The 12124-nt window shown below is 42.5% G+C and overlaps 1 protein-coding gene across 2 annotated transcripts in view; it reads left to right on the forward strand.

Moving 5' to 3' along the window:
* MYO19 (myosin XIX) overlaps positions 1-12124 on the forward strand; it is an 88556-nt gene that overhangs the window by 16851 nt on the left and 59581 nt on the right. The window contains exon 2 of one of the 2 annotated variants that reach the window (XM_063452099.1): positions 11523-11667. In XM_063452099.1, coding sequence (XP_063308169.1) covers positions 11523-11667 — 145 coding nt within the window. Of the gene's footprint in view, positions 1-11522; positions 11668-12124 lie in introns of those variants that run through there. The other variant, XM_063452108.1, reaches the window with a different exon arrangement.

Consider the following 12124-nt stretch of genomic DNA (forward strand, 5'->3'; position numbering starts at 1 on the left):
TCCTCCCTCCCTGGCCAAAGGTAAGACTCAGGGAGGGGGGGAATATATATATCCTTTTTAAATCTGTTTTTTTTTTCTTAATTAATGTTTTTAGCATTTATCCCCCCACTACTGCCCCTTAACAGCTCCTATACTTCTCCCACTCATCAACCACAGCCTCACTACCCCTCTACACCCCATATACCCCTGATCCATCTACAACTCCTATTACCCCCAGGTAACCACTACAGCCCCACTACAACTCCTATTACCCCCAGGTAACCACTACAACTCCTATTACCCCAAGGCACCCACAACTACTGCTTATCACCCACTGCAGCCCCCTATACCCCCTTGCCCCCACTACAACACCTACACCCTGCATCCACCACAGCCCCTACCCCTTGTACCCACCACAACCCCTGCACCCACTACATCCCATACCCCCAGACACCCTCTAGATCCCCATACCCCCTGTACCCAATACAGCCCCTTCCACCCTGCACATACAACAGCCAATACCCTCCTTGCCCCCTCTACAGCCCCTAATATCCCATGCCCCCACTAAGCACCTTTTACCCCATTACAGTCCCTACTCCTAGGCACCCTCTAGGTCCCCATACCCCTTGCACCCACTACGGCCATTACCCCACTTGCCTCTTCTACAGCCCCTATTATTCCATACCCCCACTACACCCCCCTGCACCCACTACAACTCCTACCCTCAGACACCCTATAGATGCTTTATACCCCCTGCACCCACTACAGCCCCTGTACTTATTACATCCCATTCATCCATTACAGCCCTTACCCCACTACAGTCTCTACCCCCAAGCACCATCTAGATCCCTATACCCCCTGTACCTGTTACCCCTACCACCCTGCACATACTACAACCAATACCCCCCTTTCCTCCTCTACAGCCCCTATTATCACATGCTCCCACTACAGACCCCTATACCCACTACTGCCCCTAACTCCAGGCACCCTCTTAATCCCTATACCCCTTGCACCCACTACAGCCCCTACCAACCTGCACATATTACAGCCAATACCTCCTTGCTCCCTGTAAAGCCCCTATTTTCCCCATTCCTATACTACATTCCCCTATACCCTCAGCACCCACTACAGCCACTACCCTCTGCAGCCCATACCCCCTTACCCCTTAAAGTCATTATTAAACCCTTGCCCCCTCTACAGCCCCTCCCTAACATCCACTACAGCACCTACCGCTCTGCACCCACTACAGCCCCTACCCCAGTGCACCCTTTACAGACCCTCCCACCTACGCACCCTCTTGATCCCCTATACCCCCTTGCTACGTAAACACATAAAAATTACTACCCTATTTAAAAAACAAAAAAAAAAAAAAACATGTATTTAACTATACTCTGAAGACTTACACCAGAGCTCACAATGAATATGCACACAGAAACATTCATTCACTTTACATGCACATTCAATCAAATACACGGTACATCTACACCAACATTTATATTGGTCTACAGGGGGCCCAGGTCCTAATTTTGCCCAGGGGCCCTGACCACTGTCAGTCCGTCCCTGCTCTCTGGTATGAACAAAGAAGCTTACTACAGACAAGCTCTCTGGTATAAACACAGAAGCTTACTACAGACAAGCTCTCTGGTATGAACAAAGAAGCTTACTACAGAGAAGCTCTCTGGTATGAACAAAGAAGCTTACTACAGAGAAGCTCTCTGGTATGAACAAAGAAGCTTACTACAGACTAGCTCTCTGGTATAAACACATAAGCTTACTACAGAGAAGCTCTCTGATATACACACAGAAGCTTACTACAGACAAGCTCTCTGGTATGAACACAGGAGCTTACTACAGACAAGCTCTCTGGTATAAACACAGGAGCTTACTACAGACAAGCTCTCTGGTATAAACACAGAAGCTTACTACAGACTAGCTCTCTGGTATATACACAGAAGCTTACTACAGACTAGCTCTCTGGTATAAACACAGAAGCTTACTACAGACTAGCTCTCTGGTATATACACAGAAGCTTACTACAGACTAGCTCTCTGGTATAAACACAGAAGCTTACTACAGACAAGCTCTCTGGTATAAACACAGAAGCTTACTACAGACAAGCTCTCTGGTATAAACACAGAAGCTTACTACAGACAAGCTCTCTGGTATAAACACAGAAGCTTACTACAGACAAGCTCTCTGGTATAAACACAGAAGCTTACTACAGACAAGCTCTCTGGTATAAACACAGAAGCTTACTACAGACAAGCTCTCTGGTATAAACACAGAAGCTTACTACAGACAAGCTCTCTGGTATAAACACAGAAGCTTACTACAGACAAGCTCTCTGGTATAAACACAGAAGCTTACTACAGACAAGCTCTCTGGTATAAACACAGAAGCTTACTACAGACAAGCTCTCTGGTATAAACACAGAAGCTTACTACAGACAAGCTCTCTGGTATGAACAAAGAAGCTTACTACAGACAAGCTCTCTGGTATAAACACAGAAGCTTACTACAGACAAGCTCTCTGGTATGAACAAAGAGGCTTACTACAGAGAAGCTCTCTGGTATGAACAAAGAAGCTTACTACAGACTAGCTCTCTGGTATAAACACATAAGCTTACTACAGAGAAGCTCTCTGGTATACACACAGACGCTTACTACAGACAAGCTCTCTGGTATGAACACAGGAGCTTACTACAGACAAGCTCTCTGGTATAAACACAGAAGCTTACTACAGACTAGCTCTCTGGTATATACACAGAAGCTTACTACAGACTAGCTCTCTGGTATAAACACAGAAGCTTACTACAGACTAGCTCTCTGGTATATACACAGAAGCTTACTACAGACTAGCTCTCTGGTATAAACACAGAAGCTTACTACAGACAAGCTCTCTGGTATAAACACAGAAGCTTACTACAGACAAGCTCTCTGGTATAAACACAGAAGCTTACTACAGACAAGCTCTCTGGTATAAACACAGAAGCTTACTACAGACAAGCTCTCTGGTATAAACACAGAAGCTTACTACAGACAAGCTCTCTGGTATAAACACAGAAGCTTACTACAGACAAGCTCTCTGGTATAAACACAGAAGCTTACTACAGACTAGCTCTCTGGTATAAACACAGAAGCTTACTACAGACAAGCTCTCTGGTATAAACACAGAAGCTTACTACAGACAAGCTCTCTGATATAAACACAGAAGCTTACTACAGACAAGCTCTCTGGTATAAACACAGAAGCTTACTACAGACAAGCTCTCTGGTATACCCACAGAAGCTTACTACAGACAAGCTCACTGTCTCACACACACAGGCTCTCTACAGACAAGCTCACTGACACACAAGCTCTCTGACACAAATACAAGCTCACTGACTAGCAGTCACATACACACAGAAGATCACTCTCATTCATGGGCTGCTGAGTATTTGAAGCCTACTTGGCACTGAAGGCTGTGGGAGCACTGGGAGTTGAGGTCACCATTTTCCAGCCTCTTTCTGCTGGTGACATCAACTGCTTGATTCTGTGAACAGAGCTTGAGTGTGGGGGTGGAGGAGAAGAGGCTCAGAAAAGCTGCTGGGAATTGTGAAGGGACACTTCCAGTGCTCTCTCTGGCCGCCTGTAGCCTTGATGTGGTTGCACCAGCACCTACCTCCTTAAAGGGACACTATATTTCTAATATCACTATTTAGTCTCCCAGCTTCCTGTCCCTTTATTCCAGGTACCCAACAGGACTAAAACAGTTTGTCATCTTACCACATTTCTGACACTGTAACTAATATAGCAGACTGTAAAGATTACCTTGCTTAGATTGTTCCGTTAACAGCATGCAATTCACATGCAGGGAGGTATGACTAGGGCTGTATAAACAAAGTGATTTAACTCCTAAATGGCAGAGAATTGAGCAATGAGACTGAGAGGGCAGGACATCAAAACTGCTTCATTAAGCTATAGCTGGTTGGGTGCCTTTAAGTGTTAAATTAATTGGTATTAATATGTGTAAAAAACCTTACACACACAATTATGAAACAACTTTTTTTTTTTTCTCAATTCTTACCACGAAACTCAATATTACCACTATTTATAATGCCTTGGCTATTTGACTATTATTACTGGTTTTTATAAAGCGCCAAAATTATCCACAGCACTGTACAATTTGGGGGAGAGGGGAGGAGGGCCGTAAGCTCAGATCTAGCCATTCAAGCTCTATTATACAAAATGCCTAGTTAGCCCATGAGCTAACAATCTACATCTAAAGGATATAAAGAGGATTTGAGAAAAGAGGTAGAAGGGGGAATTTGGAAGTGATGGCCAGAGAAAATGAAAGGAAAGTTGCAGCTACTGTTAATGTGAAAAGGGAATGAGGGGGTAATTGAGTAAAATTTCAAGCAGCTGGGGGAGCATGCCATAACTTAATAATCAAAGGTAACCTTACATACAGTTACATTGTATAATAACAACATCATTTACAACTGCTGATTGCTTCATTCATCAAAAGAAAATATAGATGGAATCATTCTGTTAGTAACACTGCATCTCCTGGTAGCTTGCAGACTAGATTTATTTGTGGTTTTTGAACAAAATTACAGATAATTTCAGAACTACGTATAAGATTAAAGGGATACTGTAAACTCATTTTATTAAAGTTGTCCTGCTCCCCACATCCTACCGCCCAAAACCCAATATTAAAATAATAAGAAGGCTTGGAAGCGCGGCTTCAACACACACCTTCCTGACTCTCACACTGTAACATCTTGCATGCATAGTGTCGCACATAGTGTCATCATGGTCAGCCTTAGAGAATAATTGAATACAATGATTCTCTACGGAGGAATCGTGGGTACATCGAGACGAGTTCCGCATTTGTGCCCTTGCTCCTCTGTGAGGAGCATTGGATTGGTCTGTCATCCTGGATGGATGCCTCCAGGATGATGTTACCCGAGTAGAAGGTCACGACAGCTCCAAGGGAGACCCTGGAGAGTGGAGAGCTGGAGAAAAGGTGAGTCATTTTACATTTTTTTTTGTTTTCGTTTTCTTATTTGTATAAATGGGAGGGGGAATACAGACATGTATTCTAAACACTACAGTGTTCCTTCATCACTGCTGTTCATGGGCGTATTGGTTAAACTCAGCACTCATTGACTACAACCATTGACGTGCCAAGATACCTGCGTTTTGAGTGCAGTATATAACATATCACTTTTTGTGTCCGCTGTAGCTCACCATATGTTTTGTATTATTTTTTTGTTTCTGACACCCACCAACACAGATTGATTTCATGTTACTTTGGAATATTTTAGAAAAGTATTTTTGTGAGAGGCTACAGTAAATTTAAGGTTTATTTTAAAATTCTGTCAGTGTTTTGTTTTGTTTTATTTTACGTGGGTGTTTTCACTTTACACTTTTGTGTTCATTATTTTCAACTCAAACACCCTCACAAATATGTTCTGTAGTCCCATTTTCTGGGTTCTAGAACAATGCAGAAGTAAGAAATTCCCATGATCTTTAACACTTGTGGATTACAGGTATTTAAAGGAGAATACTTCAATGTAACATCTGTTAAACAATAACCACTACGTTCCTATTGCATAACCTCTTGTATATGCTTTTTATAGCACTGTGTATTGCAATGACCCTTCTCTGTGGTAAAATTGTGCATTAATATGTCTTTGTAGAGGCAGACATGGTTTATTTATTTTCTTTTTTTGTTTTGTTGTGTTTGCACCTGCAAGGCACTAGTTTGGGAAGTTGCCAATATTTGAACAGGTCTTGCTTGTTTGCTTTCTTTGCCAGCAGTGCTATCGTGACCTTTAATTTGTGTTCAAGGAGTTCTCTATGAAAACTGGAAACAAAATTGTTTATTTTATTAAAGGAACGCAATATTGTTAGGAATACAAATATATGTGCCTGACGCTATAGTGTCCTGCTACCTGTTTAGATTACCGACGCCCACCCACAAACACACACACACACGTAGTAAAAAAGCGTGTAGCATTGTGTATATGCAGAAATATGTTAGCCCAATATTTGTGTGTGTGCAGAAGTTTGTATCAGGATGTATAGAAGTGTGTAGCAATGTAAGGCATGTATATGCAGTGTATAGTAGTGTGTGCATGCTGTCTAAAGCAATGTATGTCGTGTGCATGCTGTGTGTACACAGTGTATATATAGTGTGTGCATGCTGTGTATAGCAATGTATGTTGTGTGTATGCAGTGTATAGTAGTGAGTGCATACTGTGTCTGAGTGGGTGTTTGTCATTGCGTGGGTATATAGCAATGTGTGTACCTGCCATGTATAACAGAGGTTGACATGTTAGCGCCATTTTTCTCAATCCTCGCCCAGAATTCCAGTCTGATAAAATTAATGGACTTTGCGTTGCTGCTATTTTTGCAAAACGGGCACTGACCCAACACCCTTGAACCCTAGTTGTGCCGGTGAAATACTGGCCAGTTGGCAGCCCTACCTGGCTGAGATCATCTAGAAAGATTGATGTTCTCAGTCAATATAGTGCTTCAAAAAGGTGTGCCAATACATTGCTCTCTATGAGCCGCATTTGATTTCAAACTCTCTCATATCTCACAATGGAAGCGCCCCTTGTGGCTGTCAGGAAGACTGCCACTAGAGGTGTGTTTAACCCTTTAATGATACACTGCAGGGTTAAAATGACTTGGACACTAAACTCAGATCACTTCATTGAGATTAAGTGGTCTGGGTGCCTTTAATGTTCATTTAACCCCTTAGGGACCAAACTTCTGGAATAAAAGGGAATCATGACATGTCACACATGTCAATAAGGAATTTCTTTGCTAGTTTTTGAAAAGAATTGAAAGTGCTTCAAACTGTTTGTTTGCCTTAAGGGACCACTCTAGTGCCAGGAAAACATACTCGTTTTCCTGGCACTAGAGTGCCCTGAGGGTGCCCACACCCTCAGGGACCCCCTCCCGCCCGGCTCTGAAAAGGGGTAAAACGTACCTTTTTCTAGTGCTGGGCGGGGAGCTCTCCGCCCCATCGGCTGAATGCGCACGCGCGGCAAGAGCTGCGCGCGCATTCAGCCGGTCGCATAGGAAAGCATTTACAATGCTTTCCTATGGACGCTTGCGTGCTCTCACTGTGATTTTCACAGTGAGAATCACGCAAGCGCCTCTAGCGGCTGTCAATGAGACAGCCACTAGAGGCTTTGGGGGAAGGCTTAACCCATTAATAAACATAGCAGTTTCTCTGAAACTGCTATGTTTATAAAAAAAATGGGTTAACCCTAGCTGGACCTGGCACCCAGACCACTTCATTAAGCTTAAGTGGTCTGGGTGCCTAGAGTGGTCCTTTAATTTGGATCAACATCAAAAAACAGATATGTGTGAGCCTAAACTTGATGGACCATGTCTCTTTTTTTTTTAGCCTGTGTAACATAACTATAGTCCTGTAAAAAACAAACCAAAAAAAAACACATTTTTGGTTTAACCCCTTCCCGACATCTATGCTGTCCCATCTGCGTTAAAGCAGACTGTAAGGAGGATGGCATGAAACTTTAGTTGTACTTGATGTAAGTTTTTTTTATTTTTACATTTTATTTAAAAAGAAATAAAAAAAAAAATCATTATTATTATTATTTTTTTTTTTTTTTAATTCTTTATTTTTGTAGTGCACGCATATATTACAGGCAGGCTTGAGGTACCCCGAAGGCAATCCTCAGGCTTTTCCCACGCGAGCATGCGGGGTGTATTCTTAACGGGCACACTTTTTTATTTTATCAGGCTTAAAAAACATGGCATTAAGGTATCGCTTTACATGGGTATAGGTATATAAGTTATGCAAACATGTTTGGTTCATGCGTTAACTGTGGTAATTGGTAACATGCTAGAACTGGATATGTTATTTCCATGTAAGAGGTACGATTTTAGTGTATATGCTAGCAAACTGGGCTCATGCTGTAGAGACAGGCATATTACAGGTAATGATAGAGACCTCGCTTAATGTGAATGAGCACGGAGACAGATTTGCTAGACAAGGTAAAGATTATTGAGACGTATACTTAGCGTATTAATTTCTGTTAGTTATCTTAGCTGAAATATTAACTTAATATTGACCATGACTAACTTTCATGTTTTCATCAAAGTCAACGCTTGTTAGGGAATGTTGTAATACAGTAACCAGGGGTTAAACGACTTAAAACATATTATAACATAAATTTAACATAAGAATCCCTGGTAGCTTTGCTTATCTGCATGAGTAAGAGTCCTTGGCAGTCCAGGGTTATGCACAACAGCCGTGCAGGTGATGGCGTCCGTCGTCCCTGTGAGGTGTGAAGCAGGAGACGGCAGGTCGGTAAAAATCAGCGGATTGGGAGTTCGTGTTGCAGCACAGGAAACCTTCCCCCTTGCTCATATGGGGTACGTAGGTCTTAGTCCCCAGGGTGGTCTGTAATCAGCCGACGCCCGCTCTGTGAGGCCGTTGGAGTTGTGTGGGTGACGGTCGGGCCAGGGGGCGTGAGCCCATTGTGGGTACAGTCCCTGTTCCCCTGCTGATTCTCTGTGTGTTGCTAGGGGGGTGAGTTACGGTAGCCTCCTGGTTAATGTGGTGGGCAGTGACTTCTTCTGTTCCCTCTCGTCTGGTCGTTTCCAATGCCCATGTGGTGTGTTGTCTCATGTAGTCCTCCGGGGGCTGGTGTGAGCCGCGATGGTGTGCCTGGCGTCAGCCGCATGTGGTCGTCGTTGCAGGGGTCGTGCGGTTACAGGCTGAGTGGAAGGTGAGTCCGAGGTCTGACTCCCTGCTGAGCTTGGTGAGTGTCCTGTGTGGCAGGACCTAGAGGCGGGAGTTGCGTTGTCAACCGCAGGCTCGGGTAGCTTTTTCCGGCAGCCGCCGCGTGTCGTGCACAGTGTGGGTACTGGTCGGCCATCTTGGGATCCTATGTACGGACCTCAGTGCTCGGTGTGGCCGGAGTGATGGTGGCACGGTTTGCGGCGGCTGCTGCCCATGGATACCGGGATGACCCCCCCCGGTCCAGAGGGGGGGAGGGAGCAGCAGACCGCCGGCCAGAGAACCGTCTCTCTCGGCTCAAGCTCGTAGGCCTCAGCCGGGTTACTTTGGCGCCGTGGACGGTCCTGTTGAGTATCCCCTGGGTCACAGCCGTCTTGATGGTGCAGTGAGCACGGTTTCAGGTCGGTAGCTGTTTGTGGCCCGAAGTTGGCTCCGGTATTCCAGCTCAGAGGCCGGAGCTCAGACAAAGCGTGTCTGATCCGACCGGCGGTCAGGCCCCGCCCCATTATTATTATTATTTTAATGTTAAAACACCACCAAAATATAACAGATCAGAGTATATTTTTGCATCCACAGGGGATCTCCAATTGTTAAAGTTTATTATGTACATGAAAGAAAAAAAGAAATAACAACATAGAATAGTTCAACTCCAGCAGAAGTAAAAACCAGAGTTAAAACAAATAATCTGTATCCCTTAGAAAAGAGGGGGCGGAGTCTGCCAGTCACCGTTAGAGGTGGCAGTGGACTCCAGACTTCACTAAAAAAGCTAAAATCATTATATCTATTGGGCGCTTTAGTGAGTAACGGCAGAAGCCGTGTATACAGCTCATCTTTTTTTGTTTTACTCATATAGTATATGAATAAAATTGGTATATGATATCTTGTGTTTTTTTGTGATATAAGATATATCTCTGTGACTCCTAGATCCCCCCTTCTTAGTAAGGGATAAACATTATATGTTTTAGCTCTGGGTTTTACTTCTGCTTTGGTATATTTTACGAAGTTTCACTATTATTTGTTATATCTTTTTTCTTTTATGTACATACTTCAAACGATTGGAGATCCCCAGTGGATAACATAAGTATACTCTGATGTGTTAAATTTTGGCGGTGGTGTTTCACTTTTTACACTTTGGTAAAGGCTAAAGAAATTCCATTTTTATGTTATAGTATCTAGAAGAGAGGGAGAATGGGTGGAGAAATGGAAAATCCTTGCTGTAATTGCTGGGATGGTGAATGTTTATTGCATGAGTCACTTTTTTTTTGTGTAGGGAAATTCATGGTTTGCTTTGAATATTGAATTGTCTGCTGTTGGTAATTATACAATATTTAACATTATGATTTAAATACATGTTAACACAGTCTAAATGTTTTTCTTGCATGTATTAACATATACAAGAGGAGTGGCACGCTTTCATGAACCCAAGTGAACACTTAAAGCAGGAAGTAGGGAACCGTCGGACCTCCAGATGTTTTGGACTACATCTCCCTTGATGCTTTGCCAGCATTATGGGAAATATAGTGCAGAACATCTGGAGGGCTGAAGGTTTCCCACCACTGACTCAAAGGGATACTATAGTCATTAGAACAACTATAGCTTAATGTAGTTGTTCTAGTGAGTATAGTATGTCTCTGCAGGCATTTTAATGTAAACACTGCCTTTTTAGAGAAATGTCAGTGTTTACATTGTTGCCTAGTAACACCTCCAGTGGCAGTCACTAGAAGTACTTCCTGGGTCACTGCTGCACAATGTGCAGCACTTATGCTCAGAGTCTCCACCCTCTACTTGGAGACGCTGAATGCTCCCTATAGAGATGCATTGATTCAACGAATCTCTATGAGGAGATGCTGATTGGTGCAGTGTTTTGCATGGCATGGGCAATAACCACCTAATGCTTTACTGTGGGAAAGCATTGGATTGGCTGAGGTCGTAAGTTTTGATGATCCCAGCCAAGGAGACATGGGTGGAGCATGCTGTGACAGGCCTGTTTAACGCTGGAAATAAGGGTGAGTTTTTAAAATTCTTTAAAGGGAGGTAAGGGGGACACGACACCTAAACTATGATTTTTCACACAATAGTGTCAGGAATACACTATAATGTTCCTTACTATGTGTGTTAAGTAATACCGCAAGTATAAAATGTATTATTGTTATTGTGGTCCTCCAAGATTTAAACCTAAAGGTGAATAGCACTGTATTCCCCAGTTATATAGCTACTTACCCCCCCAATCCTCAATCACCAATGTGTGTCATGTGAAAAGAAAGGTTTTCAAGCACCGAGGCACCTTTAGCACTGCTTACTTCTCCTCCATCCATGAGGTCATGGAGAAAGCATGGCCTCCTCCGGCGTGGTCCAATGCAATGCTCCTCATAGAGGACCTGATTTGCATTTGTGTGCATCCAAGCTTTCCAATAGTATATCAATGTTTTCCTATGTTCAATGTTATATATCAATGTTTTACTGATCCTTTAATGGCCTTTTTAAAACTCGTCTATGGTTGGTAATTATACAGTATTTAACATTATGATTAAAATAAAATAGTCTAAACATTTGTTTTGGCATGCATTAACATACACAAGGGGAGTGGCCTCCAAAATCGAGTTCTAACGTTAAATTGATTACACTAAAGGAAAGTTTCTAGTGTGCCAAATCCCATTGGTTTTATATCTATGGCTTCCAGTATATCCCATATATTATTCAAGTTGGCTTTTATGTTACACTAAAGGTAATGTGTCCTGCTTGCTTTCCTTAACTTTTTTGTTTTCTATTTTGTCTTGTAGGTCAATGGACAGCTAAATAAGACCTCTGTTACTGCGAACCTTGATGAATCATTTGAAGAGGAACTGAATGCATTTTTAATCGATGAAAATCATCTTCACTTGTATGATGATCTCACCAAAGTTAACCCAATTACAACTAAAACAGGTGATTTTAAAAACGTTCTCCCATCCTGGAATGGTTTTTTACAGGTCGGAAGATATCAGATTGTTCGTTTTCTCATTCAAATTTTAGATGAGAACTTCTACACCTTCAATTACATTCTAACCTTTTTTTCCTGTCTGCATCACGAAGACGCATAAAGGTTGATGCTAGATGAGAAATCGCATCAGATTAATTGTTTATTTTAGATTTGACAAATAACATCCATTGTAATTATAACGAATGAGTACAATAGAATCCAATGTGTACATTTAAGAGTAGAATCAGAAGATAGTATTGGACTCTGGGAGCAGGACGATGTAGATGTGCCCGCTATACTGCTAGATAAAGAGAGGGAAAGGGAATTTGCTCAAAAAGTACATTACGTAGTCGTTTAAGGAGCTTGTTAATCAAATGTTGATTTAGGAAGAATTCACAAGAAAATTGCACAAATAGCTGTACT

Source organism: Pelobates fuscus, chromosome 1 (assembly GCF_036172605.1).
Source record: "Pelobates fuscus isolate aPelFus1 chromosome 1, aPelFus1.pri, whole genome shotgun sequence".
In the NCBI taxonomy this organism is placed as follows: domain Eukaryota; kingdom Metazoa; phylum Chordata; class Amphibia; order Anura; family Pelobatidae; genus Pelobates; species Pelobates fuscus.